Source organism: Camellia sinensis, chromosome 3 (genome assembly GCF_055761805.1).
Source record: "Camellia sinensis isolate YWXY chromosome 3, ASM5576180v1, whole genome shotgun sequence".
Lineage (NCBI taxonomy): Eukaryota > Viridiplantae > Streptophyta > Magnoliopsida > Ericales > Theaceae > Camellia > Camellia sinensis.
In genome coordinates, this window is record NC_138963.1 from 74,008,856 (window position 1) to 74,032,811 (window position 23,956).

The window sequence follows — 23,956 nt, forward strand, 5'->3', positions numbered from 1 at the left end:
TTTATTTTTTTATTATTACTAGTGAACACGTATTATAAGTCCTTTTTACTTCAAAACATTTTGTGTTAGGTGGGACAAGTTGTATGGAGATTGCATATTTATTATATAAAAATAAATAAATAAATAAAAATTGTGGGGCCACTTTTTTATTGATGATGGGCACTTATTATTTTTTTGTTTTGTTTTGTTTTGCTTTTTTACTTTTTTTTTTTTTTTTTTTTTTTTATATCAAACAATGCTACAGTGATAGTGAGTTATGATTTAAGTGTGAAGTTGTGCGTTACGTTTTGAAAAGAAAAATTTGTTTGGTTATAAATTTTTAAAAAAGTTTTGAATTTTGAAAAAAGTTTTGAATTGTATTTTAGAGATGTTTGAGAAGTCAAAAATTGGTTTTTTTTTTTTGTTGCTAAAATCTATAAAAAGACAAAATAGACTAAAATAATCAATAAGATAAAATATCACATTAAACTCATAATCATTTCATTTTTTTTTCTTACAAACATCATATTTAATTACAAAAAATTCAACCATATTTCCAAACACAAATATTTAACCTACTAAAATAATAAAAAACTAAAATAAGCTATTGAAATAGCCAACTTTCCAAACGAGGACTATATCCTATTGCAAGAATGTTCAAGTCGCAAGGAATGACATCAACGTTGTGGATAATTCTATATAAATAAAATTCAAGTCTGCCATTACTCCTCACAAATATACAACAAGAATTAAGCTTTTGATTTTGTTCTCACAAACAACAACGTTAATTAATTATCGACTCAAATCGAAATGGAAGAGGCCAACAACAACAACAACAATAATGTCGTTCTGTTGAATTTCTGGCCAAGCTCTTATGGGATGAGAGTGAAAATCGCCTTGGCAGAGAAAGGGATCGAGTACGAGGCCAAGGAAGAGGAGAACTTGTGGGGGGACAAGAGTCCTCTGCTTCTGGAGATGAACCCGGTTTACAAGACCGTCCCGGTTTTGATTCACAACGGCAAATCCATATGTGAATCCCTCGTCATCGTTCAATACATTGATGACACATGGCATGGAAGTTCCCCTTTGCTTCCCTCCGACCCCTATGAGCGTTCGCAAGCCAGGTTTTGGGCTGATTACATCTGCAAGAAGGTTCTTAAATTAATCTCTTTCTTCCCTCTCCTTGTGTGTATGTATTAGGAAAAATCTAGACACGACAAATTTTAGTTGTTATTTTTTTTTTAAATTAAAAACTGAAATTGCCCCATACTTGAACTTGCATGCTTTTGATGATAAGCAGGCGGTGTGAATAGGTTTTTTTGAATCTCATTCAGTTTGTTTGGTTTGAGTTTTTTTGAATTAAGTTTTTTAAAAATTGAGACTCTGTTTGGTAAACAATTCAAATTATAGTTTCACTTATTGATTTGAGTGTGTTGTTTGTTTTGAACTTTTAAATCATAATTCTACACCCATTTCTTAAAACTCAATTCAAAACATAATCATTACTTTTCAAAACTCATAACCAAACACATAATTCAAAACTCTTTTCAAAATTCAATTCAAATCAATATTTTAATTTTTTAAATATTTTAAAAATATCTTAATTTTGTTAAGATTTTAAATATTTTAATATTTAAATATGTTACGATTTTTTTAATTTTTTGAATATTTTTAAATATTTTAATTTCAAAATATTACAATTTTAATTTTTAAAATTTTTAAATATTTTATAAAAATAAATTCAAACTCTATTTTATAAAAATATTTTTAAATATTTTATTTTTTTTGTTATGTATTTGGTTATGATTTGACTGTAGAGTTGTGAAAGTAGTATGGAGTTCGAGTTATATGTTTGGTTATGAGTTTTATAAATAATTTGTTAATTGAGTTTTGTTTTATGTATTTGGTTACGATTTGAGTGTAGAGTTGGTTTTAAATTTAAAATATTAACATTTTAAATTATTTAATTTTTTTTAATATTTAAATTATTTAAATTTTTACGATTTAAATTTTTTGAATATTTATTTAAATTTTTTACTTATTAAATTTTTTAGATTATTTAAATTATTTAAATATTTATGATTTAAATTTCTTGAATATTTATTTTGAAAAAAAATTATTTCCTTCGTAGTATTTTCAATTAAAAAATTGATTAATGTTATTTTCTGTTAATAATAAATTTTTTGATTGATTTTAAAAAGAGTTTGGTTTTGAGTGTTGATCAAAATTTCCAATAGTGTGAAAGTAGTGTGTTTTGTCATAAGTTATAACAATTTGAATTAAGTTTTGAAAACTCTTTCCAAAACTTATAACAAAACAAATTTTCTTACTTCACATGTCAAATTAAACTTTCAAAACTTAATTCCACACTCAATTCAACATTTTATTCAAAAACCATAACCAAAAAAATTTTGTACACTCAAATCATAATTCTACAACTCACAAACTCAAAATACAACTCATACTCTCAAATCATATTTACAAAACTCTACCAAACACAACCTGAGTTTTTTGGTTTTCGTATTCTTTTATTTTTAGTGAATATTTTTTAAATTTTAAACGTTTTTTTTAAAAAAAATTTAGATGCACCTTAGTTAGATGTATCTAAAAAGTAAAAAATTTGTGAAAAAATATTTTAAAAAATTAATAAATACAAAAAATGTACCGAATTCTTGTATTTTTTTTTTTATATTTTTGGTATTTAGTGAATTTTTAAAAGATTTTTTTTACAATTTTTTTACTTTTTAGGTGTATTTATGTTAGGTGTGTCTAAAAAGTAAAAAAATTGCTTAAAATATTAAAAAAAATTCAATAAAAACAAAAAAACAAAAAAAAATAAGAAAGTAAAATTTTCTGAAAAGTATTTTCTGAAATATGAAAACAAGCAAGCTGATTAATATTTAATTTTGACTGTGACAATAAGTAAAATTAGTTAAAAAAAATATGAAAAGAACTTGAGATGTTTAAAACATTATGTTCAACCACCTAGTACTCAACTTATGCCACTTCATTATGAACGGATTTAAAAAAAAAAAAAAATGAAAAACAGAAGAAGCATTGCCCATAATGACAAATTATACTGATTGTCTCTATATTTTTTTTCTATATTTTTTCCCTTATATTATTTTAGTTCTCATAATTTTAATTGGCTCAATTTTGATCATTAAGTTAAATTTTGTGTTAATTTAATTTAATTAATAAAACTGTTAAGGTTTTTGAGGAAAATAGTCACTGAGTTAGTTGAAATTAACCCACTAACTTAATCAAGTTTACAATTTTGTTTATAAAAGTATGACATGTGTCACTCATGCACATTTTTCATAAAAAAAATGCTAATTGTTGAACTAATTAGACCAAATTAAGATAAAATAAAATAAAATAAAAAATGTACGAGCACATTCTAGTGATTGACTAATAAATCTATTTAGCGTGACTGCCATTCCGGCAAGATGTTACATGTCTTTTGGATAATTTGGCCTCTCCAACTCTTAAATTTCCTAAATTTGTAAGAGGTTTGTTTCTATTCCACGATTAGTCACTAATAAGCCTAAAAATTTTCCTTAGCCACACCAAATGCACACTTAAATGTATTCAAACGCAACGTGTGAGTCTTAAGGATATCAACCATCTCTGCAAGGTTGTTGAGATGATTTAACTCACTTTTGCTCTTGACCCCCATGTTAGCAATGTAAACTTCCATTGTCTAGCCGAGTAAAAGAGTAAATATCTTGGTAATCATTCTTTGGAAGGTTGCTCTTGTGTTCTTTAGACCAAAGGGTATAACCTTAACAAAGCAATCCCCATAAGTTGAGGTACATTGTTTTCTCTATAAATTATGTCCATTAAATATTTTTATAACACTGGAGGAGTAACTTGGGCGTCAAAAGACCCCGGCCATTCAATGGCTAGGGATGTTTTGTCTTTTACACGGTGATTACGTGGTAATTTTAATCATCTTTTTCGTTGGATTTTTCCATTAAAAAAAATGTTAATTGTTGAACTAATTGGACCAAATTGAGATAATATATAAAATTCAGAGTCAAAATTGAACTAATTGAAATTACAGAGAGCAAAATAATATAAGAATTATCTGTGTAAATTGCAGATTATACAAACATGTGTACTTACTTTTAACATGTTGGGTGGGTGCAAATGCAGCTATACAACATTGCTTACAAGGTATGGAAGGTAAAAGGGGAAGAGCAAGAAGCATTTAAGAAGGAATTCATGGAATGCTTGAAGACTTTGGAAGGAGAACTTGGAGACGAGCATTATTTTGGGGGAGACACCTTTGGATATGTGGATGTGGTTCTTGTTTCCCTTTCTCCCTGGTTTTATACCATTGAAACTTTTGCCAATTTCTGTATAGAAACCGAGTCCCCTAAGATTGTTTTGTGGGTTAAGAGGTGTATGGAGAGAGAAAGTGTCTCCAAGTCTCTTCCTGATCCTCAACAGATCTATGGATTTGCCTTGGAATATAAGCAGAAGTTTGGCATTGAATAAGCACTATTGTTGGACTATGGCATTTGTTAAAACTTTGATGTGTTATTGATTGATTGATGTGTTACAAGATTGTTGTGTTTCTGTATTGTATGTGATACATTCAAAGAGGAATGAACTCTCTCTTTATAGAGAGAAGAATGGTTACATTGGATACCAAAGTGCTCCACTATCACCGAAAACAAAAAAGGAAAGCATAAACCTATACAATTAATAATTATACTAAAGCTAAAGATTCAATTAACAATTTAACAATTATATTAACAGCCCCCCTCAAACTCAAGGAGGATAGGTACTAGCCAACTTGAGTTTGGAGAGAGTAACAAAACAGAAAAATAAGCTGACAATTAAAAATGGGATAGGAGACACTGTATGGTCGTGTCGGACCGTTGTAGCAGACAGTTTACGGGGTCATGTTGGACCGTTGTAGCAGACACTGTGTGGTCGTGTCAGACCGATGTAGAAGACAGTTTATGGGGTCATGTCGGACCGATGTAGAAGCTGACCGGAATCAATGTCGGGACAGTTTATGGGGTCATGTCGGACCGATGTAGCAGGACAGTTTACGGGGTCATGTCGGACCGTTGTAGCAGCTGACCGGAATCAATGTCGGGACAGTTTATGGGGTCATGTCGGACCGTTGTAGAAGACAGTTTATGGGGTCATGTCGGACCGGTGTAGAAGACAGTTTATGGGGTCATGTCGGACCGTTGTAGAAGACAGTTTACGAGGTCATGTCGGACCGATGTAGCAGCTGACCGGAATCAATGTCAGGACAGTTTATGGGGTCATGTCGGACCGTTGTAGAAGACAGTTTATGGGGTCATGTCGGACCGGTGTAGAAGACAGTTTATGGGGTCATGTCGGACCGTTGTAGAAGACAGTTTACGAGGTCATGTCGGACCGATGTAGAAGATTGTGGTGGTGCACCAAGGGGGCGACTTAGGGAGTGCGCCATGAGGTGGCTTGAACATGATACTGTGTATAACCCCCCCTCAAACTCAAATAGGTGTGAAGATAGAAACCTATTTGAGGTTGAAACAAAGGATTTGATAAAGCTGACTGGTGTAGAAGACACTGTATGAGTGTGTAGATAGGCTGCCCAAAAAATATACATGTAGATATATATCGAGCCCTCAAAAGTCGTGCCCTCAAAAGGCGTGCCCACTTTATCAAAAGATGTGCCATGAAAAGGCGTGCCAGTTTGTCGGGCGTCAAGAGGCGCGCGATGCGCGTGGCTGCCTCGGCTATTTAACTACGACGGAGCTTGAGGCCGAGGCAGAGGCAAAAAACCTGCGAAATCCTCTGAAAAACTCTTCGTTGTGTTGAGAGAGAGAGTCTGTAACACTCTGTTGCGAGAGATATTCTGTAACACTCTGTTGCCAATCCTCTGAAAAACTCTTCGTTGTGCTGAGAGAGAGAGTCTGCAACACTCTGTTGCGAGAGATATTCTGTAACACTCTGTTGCCCAGAAAATGGCCTCTTCGTCCCGCCCTCTGCTTACTCTCTTTCCCGACCTCAACGAGTCCACAAGAGAGATAACTGGTGCGGTGTCCCGTGAACCTCAACCAAACACCACTGGGTTTGCTCCGTTGAACTTTCCGATGCAGTCGGTGGAGCAAAAAATGGCAGTGCAAACGGATGTGGAGGCTAATCAGTATACTTTGAAGGCATGTGTGGAGTCCATGACGGCGGTCACAAACTTGTCGCACCGGCTGCAGAGTAGGACAAATGAGGTGCAGCAGTTAAACTCCCAGCTGGCTCTGCTCCAACGCATGTATAAGGATGCGCGAGCAGAGATAAGCGTGCTAAGGGCAGAAAACAAGGAGCTGAAGCGGAAGGCCACCGTGATGTTCCGATTTGGAGGGCCGCCATATGCTGCAGTGGAGGAGCAGAGTGGAGTGATCGTGCCCAGTGGAGTGGGAAACACGGAGGCAACACCGTCAAGGGCCGCCCAGGACGGAGGCAAGAAGAAGAGACCGGCGGTAGAGTAGAGAAGGGATGTCGGTGTGTGGCCGTCTGCAGAAAAGAAAACAAATCTGTTGTTGTGGTGATGGTGTTTGTTTTTTTTTGTTTTTTTTTTTTTTGTTTTGTTTTGTTTTGTTTTTTTTTGTTTTTTTTGTGTTTTTTTTTGTTTTTTTTTGTTTTTTTTTTTGTTTTGTGAACCCCCACATGAATAAAAGAGTGTGTGTGGATTTTTGCTGTTGTTGTTGTGGTTTTTTTTTTTTTTTGACAAAGAAGAGTAAAATAAATAAATAAATAAATAAATAAATAAAGAAAAAGAAATAAATAAATAAAAAAGAAAAGAAAAGAAGAGAAGCACCTAGTGAAAATATATAAAAAAAAAAGTGTAGTGAGTATTTAAATGATAAAAAAGATAACAGAAATTAAAAATTAAAGGGGTTGGAGACAAGTTGGGTGGTGTGGTGGGTAAAGCGTGAAGTGAAAGATGAAAGTGGATGATGATAAAAAAAAAAAAGGTGTCTGGGGAGGTGCTCCTCTATATATATATATATATATAATCAACAAAAGAGTAGAGTGGGGATTGATTAGCCGTTGGAGTCCAGTTGGTGGTCTGTGGATGTCAATATAAAAATAAAAAGAAAGAAAAAGAGAGGGTTTAAAGTGAGAGATAGAAAATATATATATATATATATATATATATTTTTTTTATCTGTGTATATTCAGCCCAGATATTCTCCTCCGTCCACGCACACCGAGAGAGAGAGAGAAAGAGCTTGGTGAGTGTATTGCAAAGAGAGAGAGAGAGAGAGAGAGAGCATTCGGGTAGAAAGAGAGCATTAGCTCCTTAGATCATGTTCTCCCTCTCAAGGTGTCATGTCCATGGGATAGCTCCCCAACAACCTCAAGAAAGAGGTGAACTCCTGAACCTCCGCAAGCGCGATGTGGAGTCGGTGGCGGAGGAGGAAATCGTAGTTCCGGTGGATGCTTCTGCCGAGAGAGTTCTCTACCGGCAAGACGGCTCTGTCGGCGATCCAGAGCTCGACGGCTTGGAATGCGACTTCGAACTGGTCGCAAGGGATGGCTTCGCAGTTCGGATAGGCTTTGCCGGCAGCGGCTTCGCTGTAAGTGCCGGGGACGCCTTGGTAGGCGACTCGGAGCTGATTGCCGTGAATCGGCGCCGGAGATAGGTCGGCGATGGTGAGCGCCTTCGGAAGGTGATCGATAGGGACGAGATCTAGGGTTTTGTGGCCCTTGACGGCGGTGATGTCGGAGGCTAAAGAGAGGGGAAGCATGTGAGAGGAGTGCTTGTATTCTACTGGTCAAGAATTTCTGAGGAGTGCTTCCGAAGCTACCGTTGCCGACTCGGGTGACGCTGATGGGTGGGTCTGTGAATTGAGTGAGTGATGATCATGGTAGTGTGTTTCAGTGAGGTGCCGAGAGGGAGAGGGAGGTTTGAATTGGTTGAGATCCGGCGGACGGTCAAGGCAAGGTTACCGCCCGCCGGAAGGCGAAGAACACCAAGATCTTTAACCTATAGCTCTGATACCATGTTAAAACTTTGATGTGTTATTGATTGATTGATGTGTTACAAGATTGTTGTGTTTCTGTATTGTATGTGATACATTCAAAGAGGAATGAACTCTCTCTTTATAGAGAGAAGAATGGTTACATTGGATACCAAAGTGCTCCACTATCACCGAAAGCAAAAAAGGAAAGCATAAACCTATACAATTAATAATTATACTAAAGCTAAAGATTCAATTAACAATTATATTAACAGCATTGAAGTGACTATGTATGGAAAGATAAAAACAGAGCTCGGAGTGATCTTCGTTATATTTTGTTTTGTTTTTTATTTGCATGCCATTTGACTCTTTATACGGAAATAAAATGGGGGAATTTACAAATCAGTGATAAGACCAAAAAAATTATAAAGCACTGATATGCAATTTATTTTTTTGTCATACGCTGAAATGCAATTTGCTCAATAAAATAGTACTGGGAATTAAATGGTCCCATGTTCATTGTTGTAATAAAACAAACCTTTTGGGTTTGGTATTCACTTAAAAAAATCAGATTTTTTCTTTCTTTTTCTTTTTTTTTTTGTTGTTGTTGTTGTTGTCTTTAGTATTTTTTTTTTAATTTGTGATAAAAATTTTTACTTTTCCAATCCATCTAATTTGGAAAGATCTATAAAGAAAATAAATAAATAACCGACTTCTTTTGGATTTTTTTTTATCTTTAGTGATTTTTTTTTTCTTCAATTTTTTGTTTTATTTTTACTTTTCTAGTTGGTTTAATAGATTTGAATCTAAAACTATAAAGTTTTTAATTTTTTTAAAAATAAGAGTTAACCAAAGATTAAATAAAATCAACAAAAAAAAAAAAGAAGAGGAATTTACCAAATTTTATTCTTAGTTTTTTTTTTTTTAAGGATATATAACTTTTTTCACTAAAATCTTGAATGAATTGATGGTATATTCCTTAGGTAGCATTTGGTAACGTTTATTGTCATGGCCTAATCTCGCCCCTAAGGATTAAGGTTATAACCGACCAATAACCATGAGATTATTTATGGTCTCAAACATATTCAGACATATTAAAGGGGGCCAAAACAGAAGCAGATTTATAAAAAATAAAATTTGTCCAATGAGCGTTGCTTACGTGGCATAGTAAAATCATTCCAAAAGCATTTCATAATGACTCACACATATATACGAAATTATCATCTTATACATCTAGGAACTTTCAGCTACGCAATCAGCCAAATAAAAACTTATGTACATAGGTGATCCAATGCTTCACTAAAATAGCAAAAGAGTAACCAAAGAACAAAATGACAAAAACAAAGTCTCGTGCGTGAGACATTCGGGCCGACTCCTCAAAAACTTGACTTCCTCTCATAATCTTCATCAAGGCTGGGTTAGGACGACTCTTTGCTCACTTACATACACATGAATGAGAGTGGGCGAAAGCCTAGTGAATAATATCAAATAAGAAAGTTACATGAATGAAAATTCGTTAATAAACATATCAAACGGACTTAGGCCCATTCATGTTTTTATCTGATACATCAACGGCCTTAGGCCCAAATTTATCAAACGGTCTAGGGCCTAATTCATTCTTATCATATGGTCTTAGGCCCAATTTGCTCATATCAAACGGCCTTTAGTCCAATCATTTGTGTTAAATGACCTTTTGGCCCAATCATTTCTATCAAACAACCTTTGGCTCAATCATTCATGTCAAATGGCCTTTGGCCCAATCATTTTTATCAATCGGCCTTTGCCCCCAATCATTTCTATCGAACAGCCTTTGGCCCAATCATTCATGTCAAACAGCCTTTGGCCCAATCATTTCTATCAAACGGGCTTTGGCCCAATCATTTGTATGACAAATAACCAATTCAATTTAATAACTCTGTAGAACTCATGCATAAGTGAGCATTTGGAAGTAGCATACTTCAATACATTCTTATTAGATATTACTCACAGTGTTTTGCCGGTGGATTTGCCCTTGCGCTCAACCCTACACGATTCATAATACATTGGGTCACAAGCGATTCGATCCGTTTTTAATTTGTTTATTTCTTTTAGGCATCTTTCTTATCTCTTTAGTTCATTTAGAATGTTCAATGTATGCTTAAGAGTGTTTAGAAATGAAAGAGAACGAAAAATGAAACATAAAAGAACTTTCAAAAATTCTGGAATAAGAAGCCCCGCTCGAGCGCAAGTTTTGCGGCTCGAGTGGACCCCTTGGATCTGCAAAAGTACTGGTTACCCCATTTTTACGCTCGAGTGTGACCCTGATCGCTCGAGCTAGGAGTCAAAACATGTGAGTAGCCGTTCGAGCTCAACTCATCTCACTCGAGCGGACATCTCTGTCTGCAAAACTTCTGGTTGCTTGCATTCTCTGCTCGAGCGGTAACTCTTTCGCTTGAGTGTAGAGGTCGAATTCTGGAATTTCCAGCAAACTGTTTGAGCTTCAAATTTGCATTCCAATTGAAATAGCTTGCATGTTATGACCCATAATTCACTTGTACATCTTTTAACATGATACGAATACTAAAATTACAACATTATGAAGCTCAATTCCTATGAATTAATTACATGCATACTCAATTTATACCAGACTTATTTCCAATACTTCAAATTCATGCAACCAAAACTTATACTTCCATGAATTGTGCTTGCATGTGGAATATATCTTCCATTCTCAACTTAAGTGATGCAAAAGATGATCAAAAGCATGAATCTTAATCAAAATTCAACATGGATCATATGTTTCATGTTCAAATACACAAATTCATGGCAATCTTTTACATGCATGTTTATAATGACTTTAAATTCATCAAATTCAACTTAATTATTGTTTTTGATTACTATTTAACTTTGAAGTCACAAAATTACAAACTCAAACTTATGAAGTTATGCTCAATTACTCACCTAGGAGCTTCAACCTTTACAATTTTAGCTAGTTCTAGAGCCTAGCCTTCCAAAACTTGAGTTCTCTTGCAAATCTTCAAGAATGGCTCCTTTCTCTCTCTAAATTCGGTTCACCCTCTCTCTAGAGTGTAGAATTTGATTTGAGCTCAAAAATATGAACTTAAGCATACTTAGCTCATTTATATAGGCTTTGGCGTAGCCAATTTCACTTTCTGATGCCTCTACAACCTTCTATTTAAATTCTGTAGTAGAAAATCAAACAGATTTTCCCACGGTGAATAGATAGAAATTCAAACACACACACATAATCATATAAGTGGCACTCAAAATCATATTAAACACATAACTACAATCATAATTACGATTAATTAACATAACATGGGACAAGGTTATTACATTTACGTTTTTGGTTTATGTTTACAAAAAAATTATAAACTGATTTTTGTTTATTTTTAGAAAAATATAAATTGTAAGTGCGTTTGATTTGAACAAAATATTTGAAAATTTTTCAAAACATAAACTAAAAAATATATTTGTTTAGGCTTAAAATATTTATATTTATTTTTTATTATTTATGACAATAAAATTATATACATTATAATTGAAAACAATTAATTAAAAAATAATTGAAAAAAAAATTATTAGTCAAATTTTTAAATTTTTATTTAAAAATCAACTCATTTTTTGAGTTTATATATTTTTTTTAAATTTATAAACTGAGACAACCATTTAGAGTGTGTTTGGTAACGTTTACGTTTTCAGTTTATATTTACAAAAATTTTATAAATTAATTTTTGTTTATTTTTTGTTTATTTTTAGAAAAACATAAACTACAAACGCGTTTGGTAATTGACAAAATGTTTAAAAAAATTTAAAAATATAAAAAATAGTGAAAAATGACAAGTGGTGGCGGAAGGCGATGGTAGAAAGTGGTGACAGTGGATGGTGGGTAGCTGGTGGTGGCGGGTGGGTGGCGGTGGTGGGTGGGTGGGTGACGGTGGCGGGTGGTGGGTGGTAGCGAGTGGGTAGTGGTGGTGGTGGTGGTGGTGGTGGGTGGCAGATGGCGGGTGGTGGTGGGTGGGTGGGTAGGTGACGGTGGCAGGTGCTAGCGAGTGGGTGATGGTGGTGGCGGGTGGTGGGTGAGGGATGGTGGGTGGTGAGTGGTGGCGGGTGGGTGGTGGGTAGTGGTGGCAGGTGGGTGGCGGATGGCGGGTAGTGGGGGTGGTGGGTGGATGGGTGACGGTGGCGGGTGGTAGGTGGTAGCGAGTGGGTGGTGGTGGTGGTGGTGGTGGCAAGTGGGTGGTGGGTGATGGTGGTAGTGGGTGGTGGGTGGTGGGTGGATGGCTGGTAGTGGCAGGTGGGTGGCGAGTAGTGGTGGCAAGTAGGTGGCGGGTGGTGGTGGTGGTGGTGGTGGCGGGCAGTGGATGGTAGTGGCAGGTGGTGGGTGGTGGCTGGTAGATGGCAGGTGGGTTGCTGGCAGGTAGTGGTGGCGGGTGGTGGTGGTAGGTGGCTGGTGAGTGGTGGTGGCGGAAGATGGTAGTAGAAAATGGTGGCGGGTGGTGGCTAGTGTTGGGTGGTAAAAAAAAAAAAACTGAAAATTCAAAACGGAAACACATTTTTTGTGTTTTCATTTTTTGGCCAAATTTATAAACTGACACCACTGATTTATAAATCAAAAATTTTACCAAACAAGTTTTTATTTGAGTTTTTAAAATTTTTATAAATATAAACAGAAAACTGAAAACGTAAGTGTTACTAAACGGCGCCTTATAAATTAAAAAATTTCCAAACAAATTTTTAAATCAATTTTTTAAATTAAAAACGAAATAGTTATCAAGTCAAACTATCTACTTTTACAATAAAATGTACAATCGTTTTAAACAATACCGCTACATCCCCAAATTTATGTCCACCCAAGTCTTTACATTCCGAAACCCAAAACTCAAACGGAGACCTCTCTCTTAGCAATCTCTCGCTCGCGAACGTCTATCGCAGTCCGGCGTTTCTCCCTCTCCGACGGTATGTGTTTTCTCTCTCTCTCTCTCTCTCTCTCTCAATGTATCCCTACTTTCCATTTCCCATTTCGTCTCTTGTTTTTCAATGTGGGTATGATTTGAGCCTATATTGCTGAAATTCATGTTTGATTGGTTTTAAAGTTGGGAGTTTTTGCAATTTATATTGATATAGAATGAAATGGGAATTCCTCTGTATATTTTTATATCTTGTTTAAACAGTTTTTTTAACATACAGAATTCAAGCAGTTTGTTTAATAGTTCCTTTCTGCTTGAAGCAGTTTTATTTCTTGTGAAATATACAGAATTCCTCTATAAATTAACAAGAAGTAGGGTTTGACCCTTTTGACAAATTAAACCCGAGTTTTTAATTTTGTCACTTTAAATCCCAGACTTTTGATTTGTTTAAACTATTTGCTCTGGTGATTTTACTAAACAAAAGAAGTGAATGGTTTAGATTGAAAGCAAATAAAAAGCTTGGGATTTAAATTGATAAAATTAAATAACTGAGGGTTTATTTTGTTACATGCCTCAAGCCCTATTTTTTATTTTTTCCCCTTCTGTATTTGTCCCTTATTTATTTTTATTTTTTTGGTATCCAAGAAAGATATCAACAACCATAACAAATGATAGAAATTCCTCTGTATATTATTCATGTTTGATAACAATTTGTTACAGTTAGTTTGTTTAGGTGAGGTCTTAGGCCTCTTTTGGGAATTAGCTATTTTAGTAAATTTTTGGCTTTTTGGTTAAAATATGAGGTAAAAAAAACTAGAATGTTTGGGGTGACTTTTTAGTTTTTTACGAAAAGATGTATAAAAAGTAGAGAGAAAAGAGAATCTTTGACTTTTTGGTATAGGTTATAGGCTTTTTGACTTTTTTAATAACTTTTTGACTAAAATGTTAACTTGCCAAACGAGGCATAATTATTCAAATCTGCTTCATCTTTTTGTTGTCTCAAATTGTCCAACACAAGAACATGGGCACATCTCCAGTTATAATGCCTAAGACCACATGCTTCAAGTCGAGGCTCATGGACAAGTCATTTTCCAAAACATAAGTTCAAGTTCAACCTAAACAAATTGCTGTTAGTTGTTTTGAAATGGCTGCCTACCATCTTTCTTGTTACTATCCATTGGCTTGTCTTTTATGCCTTCAATACCCGCAAACAGAACCAGCACTAAGTCAGCCACCTCCACTACTGCATAATCTAACCTGGTGCAAATTATGAATAAAATCGTTAACAGAATAGTGCAGCCTCCATTATAAGTAGTCTACATTTTTATTCATTTGAATTTCTTGTTTATGTTTTAGTTTCAAGCTTGAAAGAGCAACAATGGACATTGATTCAAACAATCCTTCATTAAATGAGAGTGAAGAAGTTGAAGAACCTCAGAAGGGAATGTGTTTTAGCTCAAAGCAAGAAGTGTACGATTTTTATGCAAAATATGCGAAACACGTTGGATTTGCTATAGCTTATAGAACACAAAATGTTGGAGATGATGGGGAAGTAAAATACTTTGGAATTGAATGTACTCGGACGAGAAAGAGAACAAAAAAATCAGAAGTAAACTCTTTAAAGCCATCTTTGTCAACAAAAATTGATTGCAAAGCAAGGGTACGAGCAAGTTTACGAAAGGATGGAAGATATATGTTAACAACAGTTATGCTTGAGCATACCCATGACTTGACTCCAACTGACTCACGACATTTTGCAATGAATAAGAGATTTCTTACTCTTGCGAAGAGAAGACTAGAAATTAACGATGAAGTAGGGATTGGAGTGGCTGAGAATTTGCATTCTATAGTTGTTGAAGCAGGGGGATATGAGGCATTAACATTTGATGAGCGAGATGCAAGGAATCACATTGAGAGTGCTAGAAAATTAAGGCTTGGGGTAGGAGATGGCGAATCACTTCGAGATTATTTTCAGAGGATGCAACAACAAAATTCGAACTTCTATTATGTGATTGACTTTGATGAAGATTGTCGCATTCGAAACTTGTTTTGGGCGGATGCAAGGAGTAGGGCGACTTATGAAGCATTTGGGGATGTTGTTTCATTCGATACAACCTATCTCACGAACAAATATGACATGCCGTTTGCTCCGTTTATAGGAGTTAATCACCATGGACAATTAATTTTGCTTGGTTGTGGGTTGTTATGTAATGAGAGCACTGAAACATTTGTTTGGCTATTTAGATCATGGTTAAGTTGTATGTCAGACGCTCCTCCAAAAGCTATAATAACTGACCAGTGCAGAGCTATGCAAAATGCCATAGAGATTGTCTTTCCAAAGGCTCAACATCGATGGTGCTTATGGCATATAATGAAGAAAATTCCGGAGAAATTGAGAGGATATTCCCAATATGAACACATAAAGTTAGCTTTGGAAAATGCAGTTTATGACTCTTTTACAAAAGCTGAATTTGATAAAGAATGGCAAGCGATGATTTCAAAGTTCAATCTTTATGATAATGAGTGGTTGGGGGCATTATATGGTGAGCGACATCGGTGGGTTCCTGTCTATGTTAAAGACATTTTTTGGGCTGGCATGTCAATTGCACAACGAAATGAGAGTATGAGTGCATTTTTTGATGGATATGTGAACTCAAAGACTACTTTAAAGCAATTTGTTGAGCTGTATGACAATGCTTTGAGAAGTAAGGTAGAGAAAGAGAAGAAAGCTGACTTTAAATCTCGACACAAATTGTATGATTGCCTCACGATATATGGTTTCGAGAAACAATTTCGGGCAACCTACACTAATGCAAAATTTAAAGAATTTCAAGGAGAATTGAAGCGACTAATTTACTGTAATCCCCTTCTTGTCAAAGAGGAGGGATCAATTTCTACGTATCATGTCAAGGAATTTGTTGTAGTTGATGAGAAGTTGAAGCCCATGGAGTTTGTTGTCTATTATAATTCAACTGAATGTGAGGTCCAATGTATGTGTCGGTTGTTTGAGTTTAGGGGCATTATGTGTGGCCACTCACTTTGTGTGCTTATTGCAAGGTGCATAAATGAGGTTCCAGATAAATACATTATGCCAAGATGGAGAAAGGATTTGGAAAGAGGGTACACATTTGTTAGAACCACATACACTAACTTTGGGGTTGGTTTCAATGCAAAGTTTCATGATAAGATGCAGAAGTTATTGAATGAAATTGTAGAACTTGCTTCCAACGATGAAGGTAAACAGAAAGTTATTGAACTTGGGTTGGCGGAAATAAAGGCTAGAGTGAGAAAAGATGAATCAGGTTGTGGGAGTAATGTATCACCTTCTACTAGTAATGTACCACCTTTTGATACTTCCCCAAAAAGTCCGATTGGCGGTTGTACTACAAAAACAAGCATGTCTAGCTAGGTGCTTAGTTCTTTGGTTGCTTGCCAAAGAGGTTGTCCATGTACCAAATGAAAGGTTAGCAAAGTGGATCAAATAGTGAATCGGTTGAAGGCAAAGAATAAAAAGCATACAAAAGCAGAGGTAAATATTCTTTTTCTTTTTTCTGTGTAAATCTAAGCATTTCATGAAGTTGAATAATTGATCAATTTGTGTTACTATAGTTGGCTTGTATACTTTGGTTTGTATACTTTGGCTTGGATGATTTGATTTGGTTAGTATAATTTTGGCTTGGATGATTTGGCTTGGATGTTTTTTTGGATCCAAATGAGTCATGTTTTTGTAATAATTTGGGTTTGTGATTTGTGCTGCTTGAGGTGTCTTGATGATCTTCGGATTTGTCTGAAACATATATGTTCTGTTGGGTCTATTTGAGATGGGTTTGTTATTGTGCTTTTATTATTCAACAATCTGAGTTATGGTTGTTTGTACTGACAAGTAGTATATCGATGTTTGGCTTTTGGAGCTTTTGTATATCTCTGGTTTTGGTTCTATATAAGGCCAGTATGTGTCATGACCAAATAAATCCTTGTCTTCTTTGTATATGGTTGCTTATTACATGAGAATGAATGCTCCTACTCGCTGCATGCTTAATCTTTCAGCATTACTTGATTTAAAATTTGTTTTTTTCTCAAAAATAACTCACCACACTGAGAACCTAATGGAACAAGACCAAGAAAAGAAACCATATTGGATCCTTCAGTTCAGTAAACAATTTTGGTAGAGTTTGGATAACACCAAAAAAAGGAAAGAAAGGAAATAAAAGGAAAGAGGAAAAAATGCAGTTTCGTTTTGTAGTATAGTTGAAGGTTCAAAATTCAAAAAAGGTGTAGTATTTGTTTAGTCTTGCGTTCATTCAAGCTGGATAGACATCAAAACAAATTAGAAAGAACCCTGGCCACCACCTATAATTTGAAATGAAGTATATAACAAAACAAAAGAAAATATTAAAAAAATAGGTCACATGATTTTCTCTCTAGTGAAACCTAGGACAATAAAAAGATGAAATATGACTAACAATTTTATCCAACTGAATATGACACCTGGTGATAAAACCCATCAACTTAAGCAAAAACTATTGCAAAACATATAGTTGAAACATGATCCATGCTACAACATAGTTATACAAGCAAGACATATTCATCAACTTCCATCTTAATTAGCAATCCTAACTTGCAAATACATTATACATTTTCATAAGTAACCCTAAACCAATTACAATCAAGAGGAAGAACCCATATTTCATTAACGTAATGTCTGTTTCCAGTTTGTGCAGGTTCATCATCACAAGTTGATGTTGTTCACCAATAGTTTCCATATTGTCCATTTGCACTTCTTCTTGTAACTGTCTTGCAATTCCATCTCCTTTGCTTTGTGAATTTGTAGGCACACACCATGCAATGAAACAACAAGCATCACAAGAGTAAAATAAGTTGTTTTTGTTTCGATCAGTTTGAGAAACCCGAATAGTTGCTCTTTTACGACATTTATCACAATTCTTGTTACAATATGTCAACTGATCTGAGCTACTACTGTTAACACTTGAAGTTGACATCTACATATGTAAATAATAAATCTCACTAACAGAAACAAAACCAACCCAAGATGCTAGAACAAGTGAGAAGAGCAATGTCAAGATCTGTCTAATTTTACACTCACAAGATCAGGCTATAATCCCAATATAGTTTAATGTCTTGGCGCGTTGGATTTAGGAGAGCCTCGTGTAGTTTAATATACACGGTTACTTATTTTGTGAAGAGCTCTGTTTCTAACTACTTAATTCAAATTAAATGGAGTTCCTGATATTCTCAAGTAGTTATTCATGTTCCAAAAGCTTATCAATTGATTTGTTGGACCAGAACAGATTGTTCAGAGGATGTGTGCCCAAATTAGTTTTTAATAGCTGAAGTGACCACAAAGCTAGGGATGTGGTTTGGAGCTTTTTCCTTGCAAGAAGCAAGAAAAAAATTAGTTCTGTTTTCTGATCGACATTTGGTGCCCAAATTGCTTATATTTGCTCAATTTTTCAATCAAGAAAGATCCTAGATAATGGTGTTTGGTTACTTCTTGGAAAGAGTCCTATATATGAAGTCTAGACACTTCAAAATCGACGTCGTAGCGGTGTCGGACACGGGGACACATGCCTTTTCTTTATTTTTTTGGTGTGGGACACTTCGGGGACACGACGAGGAGGAGAGACCTAATTTCAAAATCAGAAGAAAAAAAACAGAGGGGAAAATTGAACCTGTTCATCTAGCGAAGTCCGAAGTCGATCTCCATCTCCATTGAGCTCAATCTCAATCGATCTCCATCGTGGTAAGTCTCTCGTCTTTGGGCATCTCACCTCTTCTCTCTCTCTCTCTCTCTCTTCTCTACCTCTCGTCTTCTCACCTCTCGTCAGTCTCCCTTCTCTCTCTATGTCTCTCGTCTTCTCATCTCTCGTTCTTTCTTTCTTTATTTTTTTTTCTTCTGATTATTGCTCTACCCTCTCTCTGTCTCTCTCTGTAGTCTTCTTTTGGGACTCATCTCTCTTCTATTTATTTATTTATTTTATTATACTCTAGGATCTGTCTCTTTTTATTTTATTTTATTTTATTTTCTGATTATACTCTATGTCTGACTCTCTCTCTTCTTTATTTCTTTATTTTTTTTTGTTGATTATACTCTATTTCTATATAATAAATAAATATATATTGTTTATTTTTATTTATTTATTTTTTCTTTATATATTTATATATTGTAGAATAAATTTTATTCTTTTTGGATTTTCATAAATAAAATTAATTTATAATGGTTATAATGGTTATAATTTATAGGAAATATGTGTTGAATTTGAGAAAGTAGTGGCAGAAGAAGAGTTTGGTAACATAATATTAATCTACATTGCAAATACATGTATATATATATTTTTTTAAAAAAATTTGCTGCGTCTTCTATTGTGTCCGTGTCTCAATTTTTTTGAAATCACCGTGTCCTGTATCCGTGTTCGTGTTTATGCTTCATAGGTTGCCATCAAAGAAATAAGCAAAAGCAATTTGCCTAATAATTGTTTTCAAATATTAAAAAAAAAAAAAAAAGATTTTATAGTAAGCATATGCATGTACTCATATACTCTTCCATTGCCACAAATCACTTGGAGCATTGCGAATTCTCAGTTTTAAAACTCAGTTCAGCTCACCATTTTATCCGTTCAAACACAAAGCCTAGTACTGCAAACAAACACTCAAAACAAGAAAATGGCTGAACCTGAGGTGCTCTGTCTATTAACCAACTTTGCACTCTTCCTTCAGAGATTATGAAACCAGAAGATATGGATGCAATCAACAATCCCCAATTTTTAACCAAAACTATCTATGACCTAAAATTTTTCATGTTCAATAATCACCAATTTTTAATTTATAAATTGAAAAGCCCCAATTTTTTTTATATATTTAAAACCCTAATAGAATGAATGTTAGAAATTAGGAAGTAATAGTTATGATTCTCAAACAGAAATTGAAGCCTAATTCAAAACCCTAGTTTCAATTACATAGATTTGAAGTAATTCAAGTGTATGCTCCACCTCACAAAACCAGAATGAACAAATGCAAAAAGCTTCAATGTGAGATTGAAATATGCGATGTCGGGGGTTACTTGAGATCGTCGACGAAGAGGAGAGGAGGGTTCGATCGCTGCCGAAGACGAGAGGAGGGTGAGGAGCATATGTGTCAGCAGTCTTGAGAGAGAGAGAGAGAGAGAGAGAGAGAGAGAGACCCATCATTTGTTTACCATTTGAGAGGAAAGAGAGGAGCGTGGTTTGGATTTGGGTTCAAATTGTGCCAGCTCATTCAAGGGAGTCGAGGGTGTTTTTGTGTGGATGAAGTATTTTTGTTACACAGATTGGAACTTATGTTTACATTTTTGTCAAGAGAAATGTTATGGTACACACTTTTGAGGTGTGTACCATATGCACCCTAAAAAATTATGTAACATTTACCACAAAAGTACGCAACATAAACTACAAAAAAACATCACAGGGTGTGTATGGACATGAAAAATTCTAGACTTGATGATGATGATGAAATCCAATGAAGAAGGTAATCGGAACCGCCACATGTTCACCATCTACAAGATAAAACACCCCCCGCTGTTGAACAGCCGGGGGTACTCCGTCACCCAAGTTAGTCCTCCAATATTATAAAAATATTTAATGGACAAATTTGATAGAAAATAATAGCGTACCTCAACCCATGGGGTATGGTTTATTTATAATAATCTAGTGCCTTACCTAACAAGTAGTCTGAGTGCTCCAGGAGTCTTTTTTTAAACAATCTCCGGTTGTTTAGGACTTTTATGTAAATGCAATCTCATTTCATGATGAGTTCTACTCCATATATAATACTGTTGTAGTGTTTGATTAGGATTTGCCAACTGCCACATAGGTAATAATCCATAACTACGTCACGTGGTAGTGTTGGGACCACATAGTTCTTGTGGAGATTTTTATTTCTTCTCAAGGTGCATATGGTACACACTTTTTGAGGGGTGTGCACCGCAACATTTCCCTTTTGTTGCGTTTCCCTTGTAGACTTTTTTGGAGAGCTTTATTTTGGAGAGGGTTTATAGCCTTTTATGCATGGTGTACAAAGGTTCCATCCCTCTTGGCTGTTTTTGAATAAAATTTTTATTTACAAAAAAAAAAAAACTACTACAAAACTTTTTTTGCCCCAAAAAATATTGAAAAACTAAAGAATATTTTATGTCAAATAAAAATCATTGTGATATTTTCATTGAGTTGAGTGTATTGTTCTTGATAAAATTAAACAAAATTCAATTTAGTTAGTAATTGTAATATAAAATAAAACATAGGTCTGTGTAATTAGTGAATTGAGAATTTTAACTATTACTTAATGTAGATGAAACAATGAATAGTTAGCATTGATTTATTTAGAGAAAATATTTATTTTAATACTTGTTTTGTACAAATTTTGGTTGAGACTTGAGATTGACCAATAATTCTATTTGCTTAATTTATAAAATGGTTTAGTTGTGATATGTTTGTGTGCAGTCTCATTAAAATTTAATTTTCTTCAAATGTATTTTTAATTGTAAATTTTGTTATGATAAATATTTAAAGCCCCTGAGCCTGAGATATATTCTTGGGTCTGCTCCTGTTTTCAAGTATACAATGTTCTATACATAATGGGAAATTCTATGGTATACACTCCCTTTGAGTGTATACCATATGCACCTTTGGTTACGACGTTTATGTCTTTGGTTATGACTAACTGTGTTGTTAGTTATGACACATTGTGATGATGGTTATGACATTATTTTGGTTATGATTCAAGAGTTGTTTAGTTATAACTTATACCTTATGTGATGTTTGATTATAACAATTTTTTTTTTTAGTTACGACTCCCATAATATTGACTTATGCCATTTATGGTAATCAAACTCACAAATGGCATAATTTGCATATGGTAGACATCCTTAGCATTTCCCATACATAATATATCGATAAGATTCAATCAATTAGCATTTTTGTTCCCATATGCATGAAAGTTTAAATCTTCTGTTCTATAATTCTGATCAATCATGCCTTACACTTGTCTTGCTAGAATTATGACATCGAGGGTTGAAATTTTGTTGGTGCAAACCAAAATGTCACTAACCATTTCTAAATATAGAGATTTACTGCAGTTCTGCATTCCCACTTGCCAAAAAATTGTTTTTTCAAAAAACAAATGAAAAAAATTTGAAGTTCATGTGATCATGTTCTAACATCTTATTTTCGTTATTTCAGAGTAATAAAGTAAAATGAAGAAGTACGGTTTGCAACTTAGGGTTCAGCCATCCCAGCAAAAGAAGCAGCCAGCAAGACCTCCCCTCCCACCTCCTCTTGGTTTCTGTGATGAGGATGAAGATGATGTTAAGAAAGAGATTTCTCGCCAGGCCAGCAAGAACAAGGCTCTCAAGGATGTGAGCTGTGTAGAAAGAGATATCTATTTTCTGTCTGATTTCTCCTTTTTTTTTTCCTCCCTAAATGGAATATTTTTTTTTTATTCCTTTGACTAGATTGAGGAGCAGCATAAGAAAGCCTTGGAAGAGGACCCTTCCATGTTTGGTTATGATGGAGTATATGATGAAATGAAAGAGAAAGTGGTGCATCCTTTGGCGCATGTTCGCCGGGAGAAAAAGCTAATCTTACATTATTTGCTTCTTATAAGCACATTTCATAAGCATACTGCATTTGTACTTCTCTTAAGTTTTTTGGGTGAATTTACTTCTCATAAGTTAAACTAAATATTTGGTTTATATTTTGGAATTTAGACCACACAAACTTGGGAATCGATTTTGAATAATTAAATCATAATCGGTTTAAAAAGTATGCTGAAGTTAATAATCGGATTAAGTGACTTTATGTTAATGCATGAATAGACCTTAATTCAATTTTTTTTTTTCCCTTTTTATTTCCTAAGTTCATCTTTTTCTTTTCCAACCAAAGTCGGGAGATGACATGATGAATCACTACTCTATTTAGTTGGTAACAATTTGTCAAGTTATAATAAAATTTGATGTGAGGCATATTAAATTTGATGCCTATGTGTAACCTTAGTACCATTGCAATGACAGACCTACTCCAAATTTGATGTCTCCACTCTGCATTTGTCCCAATTATTTCAGGCTGGCTGCGTGGATCCATTTCCTCTAGTTGGGTCTATTCAGTCATATCTTCAGTCAAGTTATAGATATACTTGTGATAGATATACATGTCATTTTTTATCACTTTTAACCCAAGCAATCATTCCTCTATTTCCTTTAGCACCCTGCATATGGATCAAATCACTCCTACCTTTAGTGTTAATTAGTCTATGATGCACATGGCCATATGGCCCATACCATCTCTCTCTCCCTCTCTCTCTCTCTCCCTCTCTCTCACACACACACACACCCACAAAAGGGCAAAGTCTGTACGAAAACTATAAGTAGTCAGAAAGGCTCAACACAAAAAATTGAGTTCTCCTATAAAATCTACAAGCAAAAGAGGATTAGAAAAGAAAAAGCTTTTACACCGTTGTTGAAAAGTATGCAACAAACACATTGAGCCTATGTATCCCCAAATCTGTGTCTTCAAATGTTCATCTATTCTTTTCTCTTCACAAGCAACCACATGACACATAACGGTGCCACTCAAGATTTTCTTTTCCTCTTCTATCTATAACCACTACCCCAACACGTTAGAAACTTCAAAATGTGTTGCAGGAATCACCCAGCAGGCCTAAAACATCGAGAAAATAAATTTCATAGTTCTTGGTAACCTCACGATGATGCAACAAGTGGTGCACTTGTCCTCCACCCTGTCTTCAATTGATGTCTGTTCTAACTTCTTCCTAATGGCTTCATTCTTTATATTATATATTCTTGTAACACAGTTCGTCCATTTTAATATTCTCATTTCCATACACTCATTTTGTTAGCATGTGTTTTCTTAACCGCCCAACATTGAATAGCAGGTCTTAGAGTAGTCCTACATTTTTTTCCCTTCAACTTAACAAAAGACCTATATTCACACAACACTCTTAATGCACTCCTATATTTCATGTATCCCGCCCAAAATCTATAGGCTTAAGAAGCACAAACACTTCTAAGAAGGTAGCATGTCGTATCCG

The 23,956-nt window shown here is 34.8% G+C and overlaps 2 protein-coding genes across 2 annotated transcripts; both read left to right on the top strand.

Moving 5' to 3' along the window:
* The first annotated feature begins 618 nt into the window (after positions 1–618).
* Positions 619–4,504, top strand: LOC114260681 (putative glutathione S-transferase parA). The gene is made up of 2 exons (XM_028200851.2): positions 619–1,131; positions 4,138–4,504. Exons 1-2 carry the CDS (start codon positions 790–792, stop codon positions 4,480–4,482), a joined length of 687 nt encoding a protein of 228 aa, XP_028056652.2. The 5' UTR covers positions 619–789; the 3' UTR covers positions 4,483–4,504.
* An 8,256-nt stretch (positions 4,505–12,760) lies between these two features.
* On the top strand, positions 12,761–22,488 carry LOC114260672 (protein FAR-RED IMPAIRED RESPONSE 1). Its single transcript, XM_082920076.1, has 3 exons — positions 12,761–12,908; positions 14,216–16,388; positions 22,090–22,488. Exon 2 carries the CDS (start codon positions 14,238–14,240, stop codon positions 16,266–16,268), a length of 2,031 nt encoding a protein of 676 aa, XP_082776202.1. The 5' UTR covers positions 12,761–12,908; positions 14,216–14,237; the 3' UTR covers positions 16,269–16,388; positions 22,090–22,488.
* The last annotated feature ends 1,468 nt before the right edge of the window (positions 22,489–23,956 follow it).